Source organism: Triticum urartu, chromosome 7, assembly GCF_003073215.2.
Source record: "Triticum urartu cultivar G1812 chromosome 7, Tu2.1, whole genome shotgun sequence".
Classification (NCBI taxonomy): domain Eukaryota; kingdom Viridiplantae; phylum Streptophyta; class Magnoliopsida; order Poales; family Poaceae; genus Triticum; species Triticum urartu.
In genome coordinates, this window is record NC_053028.1 from 87,629,978 (window position 1) to 87,648,682 (window position 18,705).

The following is an 18,705-nucleotide window of genomic DNA, read 5'->3' on the forward strand; positions in this document are numbered from 1 at the left end:
GTTAAAAAAGCCGAAAACGCGTGCGGAAAAATAAAAAAACACGAAGAGAGCGCCCAGAGCGTGACACGTGACGAATGGCTGAGAGCACGTCAAGTGACGTTGATCGTCTCGAGACTCCCGAAGGAGCGCTCGTTAACTAGTTGCTCTCCTGTTTTTGGGGTCACTTCTAAAAAAACTGTTTTGGAATTCTTTTTTTTTTCTTCTTTTGAGCCAATAACTTTGTAAAAAAGAAACATAGACGGGTCATGTCATGCCGGCCCGCAGACCTCACCTCGACGGACGAGCATGACACATGGCGTGCCATGTGTCAGACACGGCCCGTTTTGTCGCGTGTCGGGCTAGGCCGGCTTGCGGGGCCATCTCGTGAGGCCCACCTCGCTAAGTCAGCCTCGTGAGGCCCAAATATATGACAAGTGGGTCTTTGTATTCAATTTTCAGAATTTGCAATGTTGAGCGATGGTGTACACACATAGAAGTCTTGACCTAAATTCCTGTGTAGTCAAACTACTATACACAGACAAAATGTGGCTTCGCCACTGCACTATACGTGCGTTTATTAGGAGAGCGCTATGGGCCAAGGCCTGTGCCACCGGGATCATCATCCCGCTCCGTGCTCACTACCATGCCTTCATGTGCACATGGCTCGGTGAGAAAAATCACATTATGTAAGATTTTCAATTAATGAAAAGATACGTAAAATCTTTGCGTATTCATGAAAAAAAAGCTGCTGAGATGGTCTAAATAATGGGTCTCGGTTTTTCCTTTCGGATTGCGCATAGTCGGGCCAGCCGCAGGCAGGCCTGGCCCGGCTTTGGTCTTCTGCCGTCCATCGTGATGGTAATAAGTTGCCCTTCAATTTTCTGTACGTATTTCAATTTTTGCCCCATCGGCAAAGCAAAACAGGGTGCAGTGTTCGCTTTTCAGGTGGGCTCGGTCGGAGCCGTCGGAGGAGATCGCCGCCATGGAGACACTGGCGAGCGTCATGCGGCGGGACAACCGCCGCTTCAAGCCCCCGCCCTCCTCCTCCGCCGCCGCCGCCTCCGCCGGCAGGGCACCCCTCGTCATGGCCTTCCTCGCCTGCCTCGCCTGGGTGTACGTCGCCGGCCGGTACGCTCGCGCCCTCCCCCTCCCCCTCCTCCCCAGATCTCCCCTCCGCCCACCAGCTCTGATCCCCCCTCGATTCGCCCGCAGGCTATGGCAGGACGCGCAGACCCGGGCGGTCCTCTCCGGCCTCCTGCAGAAGAGCACCGGCAATGTGCGGATCTCCCCTCCCCCCCTCCTCCCCGCCCACCTCTCGTTTTTATCTTCTCGATTTTCCCCTGACGGCCGCGCTTAATCGCAGCTCCCCAAGGAGATCTCGGTGGACGACAAGCTGAGGGACCTCGGATGCACGTAATTTCTCGGTTCTCTACTGAGATTTTCTGGTATGGCTTCGTCCGGTTTGTTGATTCGAAATGGGTTGTTTGGTGGCAGTGGGATTGGGAGGAAGATCGCCGAGGCGGAGATGGACATTGCCAAGGCGAAGAGCGAGGGCTACTTGTGGGGGAACGGGACTGGTGGTACTGGTACTGAGGGTTCCGGCAGGAAGAAGTTCCTTGCGGTCATTGGAGTTTACACTGGCTTTGGCTCCCGGCTCAAGAGGAACACCTTCCGTGGCTCCTGGATGCCCAGAGGTTTGCTCTTCTTGTTCATTTTGTACTACTCTTCTCACTGACAAAATAAACCCACCCCTGATGGCGCTGACCAGTTGAACACAGAACACTGACTAGCTCAAGAGAATAACTGTCATTTGACACAGCAGGTTGATAGTAGTGGTAAATGACCCAGCTTATATTTTTCGTGACGTAACCAAAATTGATGAACATAAACTAAACTAGGTCTCTAATTTAGTTTTTGGCTTTCTAATTATAATTGCTGAACATAAACCAGGACCCCATTCACTCATAGGATAGCAGTGACCAGTTGATCATAACACACTGACTAGTTGAAGAGAACAACTGTGATTGGAACTGCACTGCTTTGGGACTGTAGGTTGATGGTAGTTACCAAATGACCAAACTTACATTTTTTGTAACGTAACTACAGTCGATTAAACTAAGGCTGCCTAATTTTGGCTTTCTAATTCTAATTGCTGAACATAAACCAGGATCCCCTTCACTCATAGAATAACTCTGTTCTTCTACCTCACTGTAAATTTCAGGTGATGCTTTAAAGACGCTTGAGGAAAAGGGTGTGGTTATTCGTTTTGTTATTGGCCGAAGGTTTTGTTCTTCGACTATACCTTTCAGTTGTGCTAAGATATTAGTTAGAATCCATCCATGTCCTCTGGCTGAAATTTACCTTTTGGACACTGCAGTCCTAATCGAGGTGATAGCTTGGACCGTAATATTAATGAAGAGAACAGAAAGACAAACGATTTCTTGATTCTGGTAAGGCTTGGTTAATAACTTAATATCTAATATAATGTCTCTTCTCAATTTACCTTCAGAACTTCACTATTTGTGGTACGACGTGCATAAGAATTTTACCTTGATAGCATGAAAGACTACATTGCATCCTCGAGAATCATTTGCATTTCATTCATTGATGATCCTGCAGTAACAATGAAATTCATATAGCTTGAGAGGATCACTAAAGCGTTTTTTTTTTTTTGCGATTTTCGTTTGTCAAACCTTGGAATTAATGCACCTTGTTCTAAGCCAATCAATGACCATTCAGGAAAGTCACGAGGAGGCTGCAGAGGAATTACCTAAAAAAGTTAAGTTTTTCTTCAGTGCAGCAATAGAAGCTTGGGATGCAGAGTTCTACGTCAAGATTGACGATAACATTAATCTTGACTTGGGTAATTTTAAATTTCAGTTTTTGTCTGTAAAACTGTTTTTCCCTATTTCTGATCAATTGATCCCAGCTTCTCTTTCCCCTGACTCCTTGCTATTGTCCATTAGCTGGGTTAATTGAGATGCTTAACATCCGTCGAGGTAGCCCTGGGTTGTACATGGGCTGCATGAAATCAGGAGCTGTCGTTAGTGAAGAGTATGTGCTTTCCTACCTATTATCATCATCATCATTTTGTATTCAGACCATCTATTTAACTCCAATTAGACCATCCATTCATGAGTGGAAGCAGCTTCTACTTTTGGGGTTTAATTCTGGATTGATCCTTCCATGCTGACACCCTTCCTAATCAAGGGACATCTAGTAACCATAGTTCATAGGTGCTCCTATTACATGACTTGAAAATAAAGTGTGCAGTACATTCATAATTGCACCGCCTTCATGCTTACATCTGAGCGATATTGTAGTTTGAATGTAGCGTTCTTTTGTGCTTTGGTTAATCAATCAGTCAGAAAGTATTGATGTCAATTTCAATTTCAGGGAGCAACAATGGTATGAACCTGAATGGTGGAAATTTGGAGATTCAAGGACGTAAGTAGCCTGGCATGTTCACATGTGTCTAATCAGCTCTTTTTTGTGCAGTTTATGCCTGGTTCTTGCCATTTGGAAGTTAGCCTACCTGCGTCTTAGTAGCATAATGTTAGATGATATTAATAACTCTGTGCCTAAATTCAGAAACTTGGAGTGTGAATGTTGATCAGAAAAATCTGACCTCATTTTATCCCTGAGGATCTGGATGACTGAGTGTAATGCGCATACAGACCTAAAGCATTTCAACTGGCTGAAATAATGTCTAGATGAAATAATGCTATTTTTTTTACTGTGTGCTGGGACTAGGTCTCGCTGATCTTGTGGATTCTATTCTGCCACATATTTAAACTGAATAGACCTGTAACGGCCATTAAGTTGCAGTTCATTTTGCGTCATGTGCTTGTAAGTTGTAATTGCCGAGATTCAATTATATGCTTGTTATTTTTAGTAATTGGACATGCTTAGCCTTTAAATTCCTTTCTGCCTGATGCAATAACCTTCTTTAGTATCTTCATTCTCTAGGTTCTTGCTTTTCATTGCTTGATTTTTAATCTCAGGTATTTTCGCCATGCTGCTGGTTCTTTATTTATCCTCTCAAACAATTTGGCTCGCTACATCAACATAAACAGGTAATTGGTGTGTATTTTATTTATATTTAATCCTACGCTGAACCATTTTTATCAACACCAACCATGTTGCTCTTTTAGAATTTTTAGTTCATTTGATTGAACTAGATAGGGTCAGAGGCTACCTTATGGGCCATCAATTTGCATCCATAGCTCAGAGCATTGGCAGTGTGTGTCGTCTCCTGAGATTTTGAGTTTGCTCAATGTTATATACATTAGCAGGATCAGCAGTTTGAATGTTGCAGCTAGGTCAAGTCTTTCTTGGTCGATCAAAAGCTCATTTGGTTTTCTTGGTTGATCAGAAGCTCACTTGGTTTTCTTGGTTACTTTATTCTCACATATGTAATTTCCTTAGGACATGCCCATGTGCTATCACGTGTTAATCCATCATCTTGATATATTTAGCTTTTAATGAAATAATCATTTATCTCACTGACTATAGGCATTTGAGAAGAACTCATTCGTTGACATGCTATTACTGGCTAACTGACACATATAAAACAATTTCTTTTAAGATACTATAATTATGTTTGGCATTCCATTCTTAACAGTTGTGCGATAGATGCTACTAGCAATTGCTACGTGCTTAAAGACCAAAACCTATCATTTTTGGGTCTTTGTACTTCCAACAAACCAGGGTTCCTACTTCCAAGCTTCGATTCGGTTAACTCTTTTATTGTTGTCAATATGCAGTGCATCGCTGCAGAGCTATGCGCATGATGACATATCAGTTGGTTCATGGATGATGGGGCTTAATGCCACCTACGTTGATGACGACCGTCTTTGTTGCCTCAGTGCAGTACAAGGTAGACGTTCATTGCTAAAATGTTTTCCTTGGGAAATTATGACATGTTTGTTTGTTTGCTTGTCACTAACGCTCTATCTGTGTTATCGTCTTCCAGAGAAAGTATGTTCGTTTGGATGAGCGGAAGGATCAGCCGCCGCCCCACTTCTGATGGCGGCGTCCTGATGAAGAGGTGATTTTGTACATTAGTCATTTTGTACACACCTATAGCAGGCAGCCTATGTGAATGATTGAATGAATGAAAGAAATATATGAAGAAACTAGTTTGAGATAAACATTCTTTTGCGGCTTTATGCTATCAGCATACTTCATTCACAGTTGACACAAAGTGTAGAAGAACAACCTGACCCGACTATAAGCATTTCTGTTTTCATGGACACCGCCATAGTTCATTGACTTCTTCAGGTCAAGCCTCCATCTTCTTTGTTGCCATGGACGAATTCCCCGAATTCCATGCAAACCACTCCCTCCGTTTCTGAATACAAGTCTTTCTAGGGATTTCAATACAAACTACAATATGAATGTATATAGAGATATCTTAGAGTGTAGTCCGTAGTGGAGTCTTTGAAAAGACTTATATTTAGGAACAGAGGAAGTAGTGAACAAAATGTCCATCTCTTTTTTGTGGGCATTGGAAGTCTTGCATGGAAATTGGATTCACAGGGTTTGTGGTTCACCATATATCTCATCGACATAAATCCGCTTGGTCATCTCTGATCTGAATCCTCCGTTTGTCCGAGAATATTGGTACGTGGGCATCCATGGAGTGCGGACGACAGGCTACTTGGAGGAGGCCAGCCAAAACCAGAAGGAAGAATATTACCTCAATTGATACTTCTAGGCTGTTTGGTTGGCGGCCTTACCTTGCCACGCCAAAGGTGCGGCACGCCACAGCTCCGTAGGCAGCTGTTTGGTTGCTGATGAAGGTTTGGCCCGCCACACATGCAAAGAGCTTTTTCCAGCAGAATTTCTCGCCACAAGTGTGGCGCTGATTTTGTCCGCCACAATCCTTGGCGTCAAGTGTGGCCAAACAAGTGTGGCATTTTGAGTAACCAACCAAACAGCCCCTTCAATTGACTGGCCGCATGGAATATGTGGTTGGCAATCTTCAAAATCCAACATCCTGACACTCAGACCTTGCGCAGGTAAAATATCCAAGCACGTGCTCATGCCATCCTTGAAATACTGTACTACTAGAATTTATCGATGCACAGTCATGCACATGCACATCAGTCCCTGTCACTCTTATCTCCAGAGTCGATCACGATAGTACAGTTCAGATCGCGATCGCGCAACCCGATTCCAATCATCTTTACACTACTTGTTTGTGTAATTAAAATATATATCAAACAAGCAACATTACAACATACACAATTCGTATTCTGAATAATAATGCATGCTAAAACAATATGGTCTCTACACCAAGTACGGAGATTTGGGAGAAACAGTCTGTTGTCACCTGGTCATATAAAATTCTCTCTTTCGCACAAAAACTTTTTTTTGGGAAGACAAAAGGAGTAGTGAAATCCTCTACCGTGACATATTTTTCATAGAAGATGGGCAATGTGCATATGGAGGTTACAGTGGAGATATGAGCTCAATGCAGTTGCAAAGAATCTACCAGGACTACAACCTTACTTGAACAGGACTTGTTCTATAGGATTGTACAGCCAAATCTACCCGGACTACACGCCTCTCATAAGGCCGGGTCTAGCTCTAAAGTGTGAAGGAGGCTCTAAATATCACGCCTAAACTTGATACCTTATACTCTAGAAACCTCTCAAAATCATTTGTTAAATTCATAAATTATAACAATCTCTACAACTGTAGATATTTGACTTAAAAAAGTCGTGTATATTTTAAGAACTTTGTAGATAAATCACACATATAAGTGCATAACCTATGAGGGCAACTTGATTATTTTGGCTTTCTTAGATATAAATTTGGCAACGGAAGATTTTTTTTTTTTGAGAATGAGGCAACGGAAGACTTTCTTCTATATGGCAAACTAAATTAAGAAGATGAAACAATGTTAACTCAATTAAACCTTAATATATATTGCCTCCATTCCTAAAAATACTTATATTTAGGAATGAAGGGAGTATGTTCTAGATTGCAATGTTATTTTTGTTGGTTAAACTTGAAAATACCATTTCAAATACAGTTTGTCTAATTCACATCTAGATGTTTTTTAAGGATGTCACATCTAACCTCCCACAAATATATAATGGAGCAACAAGAAGCAAAAAAACTAGGACAAAAAAATGGACCACAAACAGAGTGAAAATCAGGTTAGATGTGACATAACTATGTCACATCTAGATGTGTCCTAGACAGACCCTTTAAAATCGTATGTTGAAGGGTGTATGAACACAAAATGACATGTATTTCTAACAAAGTAAGTTATCACAAAATAAAAGTATTTAGTATAAAATCGTGAGAAGGGATGACCCGTCATCGCACAACTAGAGCCCACCGTCTCTTCCACTTTAATCATTTGATCTATGGGTCTGTTAGATGGCCCACCACGGTGTTGTGTCTGTGTCACGTTAAATTACTTCACTGAGACTTATACGCCTTCTTATGTGCCATGATGCAAATGCAGAGACGAGGGTCTTGACACATGTTTAACCATCGTGCTGATTAAAAAGTGAGGATAAAGGCGAAACAGAGGGATGACGACATAGATGCTAGGGTCTTGTCAGAGGAATCACTATAACCTTGTGAGATGAATGACGACGTAGAAGTAGTGTATACAACCTAACACGCTTAAATGCGTTCGGTTTGATAATTTATTATACGAAAAATATTGATACAACAAAATAAAAATAAAACCAATAACAAAGTTGTGTCAAACTTTGAAGTTAGAAAAAGAAAAATTGCGGCGATAAAGATCGGTCTGGCTTCATAGTGGTGCCCTAATGATGTTGCAATATGGACGCACATATTCGGATTTTTTTCCTGCGTGATGAAATAACTTTCTTTACCCTATTCATTCTCTAGGTTCTTGCTTTTGATTTTCATTGCTTGATTTTTAATCCTTGAGTACTTTTGCCATGCTTTTGGTTCTTTATTTATCCTCTCAAAACAATTTGGCTCGCTACGTTAACATCAGCAGGTAATTGGTGTGTATTTTGCGCATATTTATGTCATACACTGAACCATCTTTTATCAACACAAGCCAAGTTGCGCTTTTGGATTTTTTAGTTCATTTGAATGAACTAGCTAGATAGGGTCACAAGGTGGAGGTGCCCTATGGGCCATCAATTTGCATCCCTAGCTCAGAGCAATGGCAATGTGTGTCATATCCCGAGATTTTGAGTTTGCTCAATGCTATATACATTAGTAGGATTAGCAATTTGAATGTTGCAATTAGGTCAAGTCTTTCTTGGTCGATCAAAGGATCAGTCAGTTTTCTTGGTTGATTAGGATCTCAATTGGTTTTCTTGCTTGACTTTATTCTCACATATGTAATTTCCTTAGGACATGCCCATGTGTTATCACATGCTAAATCATCATTTCATATATTTATCTTCTAACGAAATATTTAGGCCAACTCCACCGCGCGACCCCAAACGGATGTCTGGATTGGCCGGATTTTGTCCCTTTGGGGCGCCGATGGGTTCGCCCGTGTTCGGCTTTGTCAGATGGGGCGTGCGTGCGCCCACCGCGCGGCCGCACCCCAAATCGTATCCGGGGTGGACGTGAATAAGAAAAATATAAAAACTGGAATGAAATAACTAAAAAAGTAAATAAACACATTTAAAAAAACATAAAACATATATAGGGGTCGGCCACAAAACGGCCCTGTTTCCACGGCCACTTAAAAGGCCCAGTTTCATAAGTAACATATAAAAACAAAATAAAAAAACTCCTCCCGCGCGCTCCTGCCGCGCCCGTCGGTGCCGTGGCCGTCGCCGTCTTCACTGGCCGCCGGTGTCGTCGTCGTCGCTGATGAGGTCGACGTAGGCCGGCGGCGTCCACAAATGGGCCGGCGGTGCGTGGTAGACGGGGGCTGGCTGGACGGCCGGAGGTGCCTGCACCACCTCCTCCCGGGGCGACGCCTCCCGCTCCGGTGACCGCGGCGGAGTGGGGCACCAGTTCACGCCCACGCCGACGGCCATCTCCGGAGCAGTGCAGGACCAGCCCCACCCCTGGCCCAGCAGCTGCTGGAACGCGGCCGGCAACGCCTCCTCCGTCGGCTCCTCCGTGATGGCCGCCATCTCCGGGAAGGCGACGTCCCCGGCGGCGGAGAGGGCCATGGTCTCCTCCAGGCCGTGCCACTGCCGCTCGTCGTGTGTGTTCATGGAGTCGTCCATGACACGCTGCAGGAGACGGGCCTCCTCCTCCGCTGTCATGCGAGGAGGGGGAGGTGGCGACGGTGAAGGTGAAGGCGACAGCGTGGGCGTCAGGCCGCGCACCCGGGTACGCCCCCGCTCCTGTCGTGGCCGCTGCGGCCCCGTCGAGGTGCCGGCGAAGAAGGACACGCGTCTAGTGTCGTGCTCGTCATGAAACCAGGTGTCCCAGAGCCCGGAGTCGGGGGCGTACCTGGGGTCGTATAAGAGGTTGTCGGGGAGGAGGCGGCGGCGGCGCTCGATCTCCTGGTCGCGTGCACGGCCGCTCGTCGGGACCAGCGGAATCGGGACCCGGTCGGCGGACAGATGCCAGTTACTGGGGAGATGGACGTTTCTCCAAGGGAGCGGCGTCCTCGTCTCCCAATAACGGCGGCAGACCGACGATCGGATGTAATGCCGGTCGCGCTCGCCGGCGGACGTGGGCGCGATGGAGAAGGCGGGCGACGCAGGGGCCCGGCGTGGTGGCGATGGCGAGCCGCGGCGGCGTCCCGACGAGGAACTAGCCTCGCGGTCGTGCTTGCCTTTGCGGCCCATGGCAGCGAGCGGCCGGCCGGCGAGGTGTTGGCTAGGGTTTGGGACTGGGGCTGTCGGGTTTCGAGGAGGCCGCGGGATGGCGTGGGGCAGTGTGGACGACGACCCGTCCACGCTTCCCACTTAAAGAAGGACGGCGACCCTTCGACGTGCGGATGATAGGTGGGGCCGTCCGCTCGTGTGCATTTATGTGGGCGGGTGAGGTAGGTGGCCGCCTGCCACGCGACCCCGACGCGGACGAGGCGCGCGTCCGTTTGGTGTCCGTCGCGACCCAAACACGGCGCAAATTTATGCTCGAAATGGATCGGCCCGGACACAAAACGGACAAGATGGGTCCGGGCCGCCGCGCGCTGAGCCGCCTCCTTTGTCCTTTTTACCCCAAACAGACGGGACCGGACAAGATAGGGTCCCGCGGTGGAGTTGGCCTTATCTATCACATTGACTATAGGGCACTTGATAAGAACTCATTCGTTGACATGCTATTACTGACTAATTGACGCATACTACCTCGTCCGGGTTTTTAGGTCGCCTGGACACCCCACGCCCGTACCATATTCCCTCCGTTTTTTTTAGTCTCCATATAAAATTTAGTTAAAATCAAACTTTATAATGTTTGACTAACTTTGTAGAAAAAAATATTAACATCTACAGTACTAAATCTATGTGGTATAAAAATTTATTCATAATGTATATAACAATATTGATTTCATATTGTGAATCTTGATATATTTTTCTATAAACTTAGTCAAAGTTAGTAAAATTTGACTTTGACCAAATCTTATATACAAACTGAAAAGAAATGGATGGAGTATTTAGGCCTTTTTCACTGTTCTGACCTTATGAGGAAACTTTAGCACAAAATGAACTCCACACAAAACAATTTCACGATCTGACCCTTTTCAGAAACGCCAAAGGCCATGGCGTTGCTGCATTATATAAAAACGCCGAACTAGCTAGCGTTGCTGGCCTGGTCAGGACGCTACATGGCAGGATTGAAACGCCAAAGTTTGTTGCGTTGTTGGAAACGCCAAGGGGGTGGGCGTTGCTGCCCAAGCATGCAACGCCAAGGATGGTTGGCGTTTCAACTAGCTTTTCACATTTTTCATTTATTTATGAAGTGAAGCGAGCGCTAGCTAGTTCGATGTTTTCAAATAAAGAAGAAACATCATGACTTGTGGCGTTATCAAAAGAATCAGATCGTGAAATGGTTTTGTGTGAAGTTTATTTTATGCTAAAGTTTTCTGAAAAGGTCAAAATAGTGAAAAGAGCGGAGTATTTACAAGGCCGCTGCAAAAAGTAAAATGCTGCGATGCAAGGGAGAGAGAGCGAGTAATCAGGGCATGCATGCAAAGGACAGAGAGAGAGAGAGAGTATTACTTCTGGGCTGCATGATGCGTGCGAAAGAATCCCATGGCATGCAGTAACCACGCGGCGAATCCGCCTTGGTCCATGCGTTTTGATCCGTGGGACTTAAAAACCCGGACAATACGCCTGACGACATATCAGTTGGTTCATGCATGATGGGGCTTAATGCCACTTATATTGATGATGACCATGTTTGTTGCCTCTGTTAGGCCAACTTCACCGCACGGCTCCATTTTGTCCGGATGCGTCCGTTTGGAATAAAATAAACGAATAACATGGCCCAACACGCGGGTTCAAACGGACAAATGTTCCGATTTCGTCTGTTTTCGATCCATCCCCGGCTCAAATTTGTGCTTAGTTTGGGGTGAAACGGACGCGCGCGGACGGCCTGGACGCACGCCCTTGTCCCCTCGTGACCCGCATGTCGGGGACACTAGCAGTCCCTCCGCTCCCAATGCTTCCACCCTCTCTCCCGCCCCGCCTCGCCGCCGGCGCCGCCGCTATTCTTCGGCCGCCTCCTCACCGCGCAGCCCCCGGCCGTCCCCACCAAACCACGTCTCAACATGGCCGCCACCACGCCCGCGCTTTCGCCGTAGTTTTGGCCGTAGATCGGAGGAGGTTTGGCCGTCGCCGTCTTTGCCGGTGGCAGAGGGGACATGACCGCCGGGGACGTACCACGGCGGCCTCGGCAGCTTCAGACGAGAGCTCCAGAGCGCTCCAGAGCGGCCAGTAGCCGGCCGGCAAGCACCCCTGCTGCGTCGAGGTGATCATTGCGGCCTCTTCGCCACCACGACCGCAAGGTGTTCGACATTTTGCCCACAAAGGTATGGACAATGGAGACGAGTTTTTCTTCCATCACTTCCTTTGTTCATCGGGCGATTCGTCGTCGGATGATGAAGATCTTGTGGTGGCTGCACTGGTCGTTCACGACCACATTCAACGGTAGCTTCCTCGGTACAGGGGGTCAGTCCCTGGCCGTGCTCCCAACCTGAACCACAACAGGGAGAGAGGCCACGCCCTGCTCTATGCCGATTACTTTGCGAACACCCCGCTTTTCAAGCCGGATAAATTTCGTTGCCGTTTTCGTATGACAAGGCATGTGTTCAATTGTATCCGAGAGGGAGTGGTTGCTCATGACCCATACTTCGAGTGCAAGACGGATGCCCTTGGCAAGCTTGGATTCTCCTCTTACCAGAAATGCACCGCGGCCATCCGCATGCTTGCATATGGTATTCCAGGCGATCTGGTGGATGAGTATGTGCGTATGAGTGAGACAACATGTCTAATGTCAATGTACAAGTTTTGCCAGGCTGTGATTGAGGTGTTTGGCCCAGAGTACTTGAGGCAGCCAACTGCCGCTGATACAGAGAGATTGTTGGCGACCAACGCAGCTAGAGGCTTTCCAGGCATGCTTGGCAGCATATATTGTATGCACTGGGAGTGGAAAACTGTCCATTTGCTTGGCAGGGCCAGTACAAGGGGCATGTCAATGGGTGCACTGTCATATTAGAAGCGGTGGCATCACAAGATCTTTGGATATAACATTCTTTCTTCGGCATGGCAGGTTCTTACAATGATATCAACGTTCTAGAGAAAGAGATTTTCCCAAATGCAAGAGAGTGCTAGAAAGGATGTGGAACGTGCTTTTGGTGTGCTTCAATCCCGGTGGGGTATCGTTCGAAACCCTGCACTGTCATGGGATGAAAGGAAGCTTTGGGAGGTGATGACTGCTTGTGTGATCATGCACAACATGATCGTCGAGGACGAGCGTGATGAGAGTATCTTCGACCAAGGATTTGATTATCAAGGTCAAAATATTGAGCCCATGCACCAAGACCCGGCCACATTTTAACAGTTTGTCCAATTCCACCGTGAGATGTGTGATTGGCACACTCATTTGAATCTTCAAAATAACTTGGTTGAGCACGTGTGGGATCACATTGGCAACCAATATGTATTGGTTCATTTTATGTTCAGTCAAGACAATTTCGATTTGGTTGTAAAACTATTTTATTAAAGACAATTTCAATTGGGTTGTAAAACTATTTTAATTTTTAGACAAATATTTGGGTTGTAAATTAGTTTTGATGAAAATATGGGCATTTTTGGCCCTGACGGACAGGATGGGGCAAACGGATACGGCCGCGCGCTGGGCTTCACGGCCACCGTATTTCAGGATACACCCGGATACGACCCCATTGCCCTACCCAAATGGATAGAATTCGGACAAAATGGACGTCCGTTTGTGATCGCGCGGTGGAGTTGGCCTTACGTACAAGGTAGACATTCATCTGTAAAATATTTTTCATAGGGAAATTATGACATGTTTGTTTGTTTGTCACTGATATCCGTGTCGACGTATTCCAGAGAAAGTTTGTTCCATCGGATGAGCGGAAGGACCAGCCGCCCCCCTTCTGATGGGGCGTTCTGATGAAGAGGTGTTTAATTTGTACATTAGCGATTTTGTACACACCTATAGCAGGCAGCCAATGTGAATGAATGAATGATAGAAATATATGAAGAAACTACTGTGAGATGAAACATTCTTTTGCGGCTTTATGTTTCCAGACTTTTGGTGTTGGATTGTGTGCATCCTATCTATACAGAGGCTGGGTGTCGCTCATCATGCTTTGTATCCACTTGATGATACATTTTAAGTTAATAAATCGCCATTTATCAAAAAAAATGTTTCCAACATACACTTCACAGTTAGCACAAAGTGTAGATGAACAACCTGACCCGACTGTATAAGCATTTCAGTTTTCATGGACACCGGAGTATAGTCCATTAGTCCATCGATTTCAATCCTCCATCTTCTTTGCTGCCATGGACGGATTCCCCCAAACTTCATGCAAACTTGTGAACAAAATACACCTGGACCATGTGAATTTCGCACGAAATTGGATCCACGGAGTTTGTGGTCAACATACGTGTCCTCGTCGACATCGCTCCAGTCCATCTTTGATCTGAATACTCCATCTGCCTAGACGATTGGGACGTGGGCATCGATGGAATCAGCCTACCTGGAATGCCAACCAAAATGAACAGGAAGAATATTACCCCTGGCCAACTGACGCTTGATTTTGCTTTCATTTACAGCGACTGACACTTGAGTTGACTGACCACATGGGTGATTGGCAATCTTGAAAATCGACTACACTGACACTTGGCTGTGCGTAGGATAAAAATATCCAAGCACGTGCTCTTGCCATCCTTGGAAATAGTGTAGAATTTCTCGATGCCCCATCAGTAGTCCGTGCCATCCGTATCTCCAGAGCCGATCACGATCGGTACTGTTCGGATCACAGCAGGATCGCAATCGGGCTACCCGATTCCAATCATCTTTGCTTCTGCCACCGGTGCGGACAGATACGGCAGGATCGTGCCACCCAAGAATGGAGTTCCACTTCCACAACAATCTTCAGAACTAGACCAGTCACAATTTGTTTAGCTATTGAATCCCATTTTCCATTCATTTTAGCGAGTAAAGATAAGTGTTTCTGGTCGGCGCCTATGGGCAGTACGAAATTTTGAAAAGGAAAAAACTATAACTAAAATGTAACATGGCAAACGCCTTGAGGCCATGGACGAGACGCCGAAAACTTGATGCGAAATAGTGAACACATTTTCTTTCACACGTAATCCCTCTTGAATCATGGCTCCACGGAATTTGTGGTTCACTATATGTCTTCGTGTTGGTGCACATGTACAGAGTTGACCCTTTTATAAAACTTTAGCACAAAATGTATCAGGTCTGAAAATGTTTCGATAAATGACCTTCTTCATGATGCTCGGGGCTGGGGCGCCATGCTAGATATCAATGACGACCTATGTAGAGGCATCAGTCGCCGCGACATTTAGCATGGCGCCCCAGGCCAGGGCGTGATGCCATCTAGCTTGGCGCCCCAGCTCGGGACGTCATGAAAAATGGTCATTTTTAAAAAATATTTTTAAATACGGTTTGTTTTATGTTAAAGTTCGAAAGAAGCGTCATATCTGTTCATTTTCAATCTGGCTTGATTTTTGATTTGAACCATGTACTTGTCCTGGACGTTACTGCACGTGGGCATCGATGAACTGCAGGCCACAGGCTATCTAGAGGAGGTAGCAGTGGTGGATGCAGGAACAATTTCCTGGTGTGGCGGAGGTTGCTAGTATATGTGTGTCAGCTCAAATTTTCAATGAAGTACCATATAGACCTAACATACATGGCATGTGTTAGGTATGGCAACAGCCAAACCTTGCCATACTGCTAGCTACACCACTGGGAGGCAACCAAAAGTCCAAAACGAACAGGCAGAATATTACCCCTGGCTAAACTGAAATTTGCCTTATTTTGAGGAAGACAGTTGACCTATTTTATGGCAATTCACAGACACTTCAATCGAGTGACCACATGGAATTTGTCATTTGTGGCTGGCTACCTTCAAAGATAATTCGAAGCACGTGCTCTTGCCGTCGTTGGGAAAAAAATATTGCTACCTCCGTTTCTCAATATAAGTCTTTTTGGAGATTCTAATGAACGAAGCAAGATGAGTGAATTTACACTTTAAAATATGTCTATATACACACGTATGTAATTTTTATTGAAATCTCTAAAAAGACTTATATTTACGAACGGAGGAAGTAGTATAGTGTAGAATCTCTGCAGCCGATCAGGATCGGGCCGGTCGGGCACTGTTGGGATCACGGCGGGATCGCAATCGCGCAACCGACTCCCCGTCATCCTTCAGGACCGCGCCACCCGAGCACGGAGCTCCACGCAATCTCCAGGACCAAACAAGCTGCGATGCATGTGATTTTTGCGGCATTGCATGCGTCGTGGCAGCTTGTTTGGCTGTTTGTTAGAGACAGAAAAAACGTAAACGCTCCCGGGCGTTCGCGGGTGGGAACACGAGCGACGCGACCGGTCCTCGACACCGTGGCTGCTTTGCATTCGGATGCGGAGGGTGCTTGGGACCGAGGTCCATGTACGACGGTATGAGAGGCTGGCGCACGCGGGGTACAGGACACAACAATAATCCTAGACACACGGAGCAATACGGGCATCTCAGCGCTAATCAATCTCCGCCCTCTTATTTTCATGGGGTGAGCCCAGCCTCACTCCCAATCTTCAATAAAAAAACTGCCACCTAAGTACAGTCGGTTGATTCCGTAACCACAGGCCCATAGGTCCGTGCGTGTAGCATTACTGTTCTGTAACATAGTTTTTCTTTCAAAATGAAGGCCGAAACAAGAACAACTGCCTCTGCAACCATCTACTTGTATTTTATTATTCAATAATTGCAAAAGGAAAAATATTCTAAGTTCAGTACTCAAATCAAAGATTCCGTTGGCAACATGGCATTCAAATTGCGTGAGTCAGTCCCGTAGAACCAAACTCAAATTGCGTGAGTATCAAGTGGATGTCCATCTTAATGGTAAAAGCACTATATAATACTAGGGCTTTTTTGTTTCACGGGATTACAAAAACGTCGGAATAGGAGAAAAATAGGAATAGGTTAGGATTGCATGTGCAAATAAAGGGATTATGAAAACATGTGTTTCTTTGCGGAATGTCTTCTTGGTTCACCTGGATAAAAAAAATACATGAATTCCAAAATCATAGCCAAATCAAAGTTAAAACAGGTGCAAAGGCAATAAGTATTAGATTGTCATCACGCAACTTATGGTTTTTCCCTTATTGTCTATACATAGGAATGCAAAAGGGGTTTATATTATGGATTTAGAAGTTTCTTTTTTTTTTCTTTGAAACTCAATCCAGATTTCTCCATTTTTTCACTATGTGTCATTCCTTTGAATCAAATATATGAAGGGTGTCCTATTCTTACGTTTTTTCATGGGCTTTTTCTGTGAATCAAAGAGACCCTTACAGAAGTAAAACAACTCTCATTGATTGATTTATTATTGATAGTATTGATGCGGCCGCCCCCATGGAACTGGGAACGATAGATACATGGACACCAGGCAAATTACACACATAATCTGCAAATACAATCAACACTCCGTGCATGCAATTTGCGTACATATGGATCCATGGAGCGCTCATGGAGGCTTCAATAGTTCAATACAATCAAGCGCCCGAAACGGCCGCCGCCGGCGGATCGGCGGCGTCGACCTTGACCTTGAGGAAGTCGATGGTGCGTTCCCCGAGCGCGAACGCGTCCCAGAAGCCGTCGGCGAAGACCTTGGCCTGCAGCCTTTTGTACATCGCCGGCCGGTCCCCGTCGACCAGCTCGGGCGACGGCTCGAGCACCTTGTCCAGCTCCGGCTGGTAGAACACCGCCAGCGACACCCGCCCCGCCTCCTCCCCCGGCGCCATCACCCGGTGTACCGGCGCCCTGAACGCCGCGTTGCTCATGATCTCCATCTCGTCGCCGACCACGACCAGCAGCTGGTGTCGGCCGTCGCCCAGCACGGGCACGTCGACCCAGCTGCCGTCCTTCAGAACCTGGAGGCCGCCGACCTGCTCGTCGAGGAGGAGCACGGTGACCACGGAGTTGTCGGTGTGGGGCTTGAGCCCGTGCACAAGGTCCGGGCGCGGGCAGGGCGGGTAGTAGGTGAACCGCGCGTACGACGGCATCCGCTCGCCGACCTTGTCCACGAAGAACCCATCCTCGAAGCCCAGGCACCTCGCCATGGCCGTGACGACGAGCTTGGCCACCTTCTCGCCCTCGACGCTGAACTCTTTGAGGAGCTCGGCGAGGTCCGGCGGGTGGGTCGGCCAGAAGCGGAGCTGCCGCGCGTCGTCCGGCCGGATCTGGAGGTAGAGCCGGTCGCACCAGTCGAGGACCTGCTCGTCGGTGTCGACGCGGTCGACGCCGTAGCCCTCGGGCTGGAACTTGCGGCCGCCGTCGTCGGCGTCGACCACGTTGCTGTACTCCTGCTTCGCCTCCGTCGGCAGGTGGAAGAACCCCCGCGCGGCGCCGAGGATCGCGTCGAGGAACGGGTCCGTCATGCCGTGGCCGGTCACCGCGAAGAGGCCCCAGGAGCCGAGCGCCGACCGGAGCTTGTCGGCCTCGCTGGGGTCGGCGCTCGCCAGGCGGCTCACGTCAACGGTGGGGATGGACAGAGCGGCACGCTCTGTGGCCGCGGCCGGGCGGCCCTGCTGCTCCTTGAGCACATAGCGGCTCGGCAGCTCCCCGTCGGCGGCCACCTCCTGCACGAGCAGGTCCTGAGCTTGATGCACCATGGTGGTAGGTAGGTAGCACACTCGTACTTCACCAATCACCACTGCGTCGTCTACTTCAACTCGAGGTTGGCCTGGAGCTTGAGCCTTGAGGTCAGTGGCACCTCCATTTATACAGGCCGGGGATGAGCTCGCTGTACTCAGACGTGACGTGATCGATCGATGTGGTACGTGTACACCAAACCGACTGGAGTGAGTTGGTGGTATCATCCTCGGTCGAGGAGGGAAGGATGCATACACATCCATCATTTCATTTCTTACGTACACAAACGGGGCTATTTTTGGAGCCGCTAGGCATGCATGATCAACGAGGCTGGCGTAGGAAAATATCGTCTCCCGTGGCCCTACCTGCACCGTCGGATGCGATTGGTTTCTTTCAGCCTCACGATTTTCTTCTCTTTACTCTCA

At 47.2% G+C, this 18,705-nt stretch overlaps 2 protein-coding genes across 2 annotated transcripts; one reads left to right on the forward strand and one right to left on the reverse strand.

Moving 5' to 3' along the window:
* The first annotated feature begins 856 nt into the window (after window positions 1-856).
* On the forward strand, window positions 857-5,236 carry LOC125522188 (hydroxyproline O-galactosyltransferase HPGT3-like). The gene is made up of 12 exons (XM_048687275.1): window positions 857-1,107; window positions 1,192-1,255; window positions 1,343-1,392; window positions 1,474-1,673; window positions 2,201-2,261; window positions 2,357-2,429; window positions 2,719-2,842; window positions 2,946-3,033; window positions 3,376-3,426; window positions 3,984-4,055; window positions 4,746-4,858; window positions 4,955-5,236. The coding sequence occupies exons 1-12, from the start codon at window positions 962-964 to the stop codon at window positions 4,975-4,977; spliced, it is 1,065 nt and encodes a 354-aa protein (XP_048543232.1). The 5' UTR covers window positions 857-961; the 3' UTR covers window positions 4,978-5,236.
* An 11,746-nt stretch (window positions 5,237-16,982) lies between these two features.
* Window positions 16,983-18,300, reverse strand: LOC125520505 (flavonol synthase/flavanone 3-hydroxylase-like). Its single transcript, XM_048685459.1, has one exon. It carries the CDS (start codon window positions 18,298-18,300, stop codon window positions 17,182-17,184), a length of 1,119 nt encoding a protein of 372 aa, XP_048541416.1. The 3' UTR covers window positions 16,983-17,181.
* Window positions 18,301-18,705: the final 405 nt, after the last annotated feature.

Excerpts from the sequence above, each read along its gene's own strand:
- LOC125522188 (XM_048687275.1), top strand. The coding sequence starts at position 962 with ATGGAGACACTGGCGAGCGTCATGCGGCGGGACAACCGCCGCTTCAAG. Across the intron at positions 1,393-1,473 it reads CTGAGGGACCTCGGATGCAC|TGGGATTGGGAGGAAGATCG; the intron begins GTAATTTCTCGG and ends GTTTGGTGGCAG. Across the intron at positions 3,034-3,375 it reads GGAGCTGTCGTTAGTGAAGA|GGAGCAACAATGGTATGAAC; the intron begins GTATGTGCTTTC and ends TTTCAATTTCAG.
- LOC125520505 (XM_048685459.1), bottom strand. The coding sequence starts at position 18,300 with ATGGTGCATCAAGCTCAGGACCTGCTCGTGCAGGAGGTGGCCGCCGAC.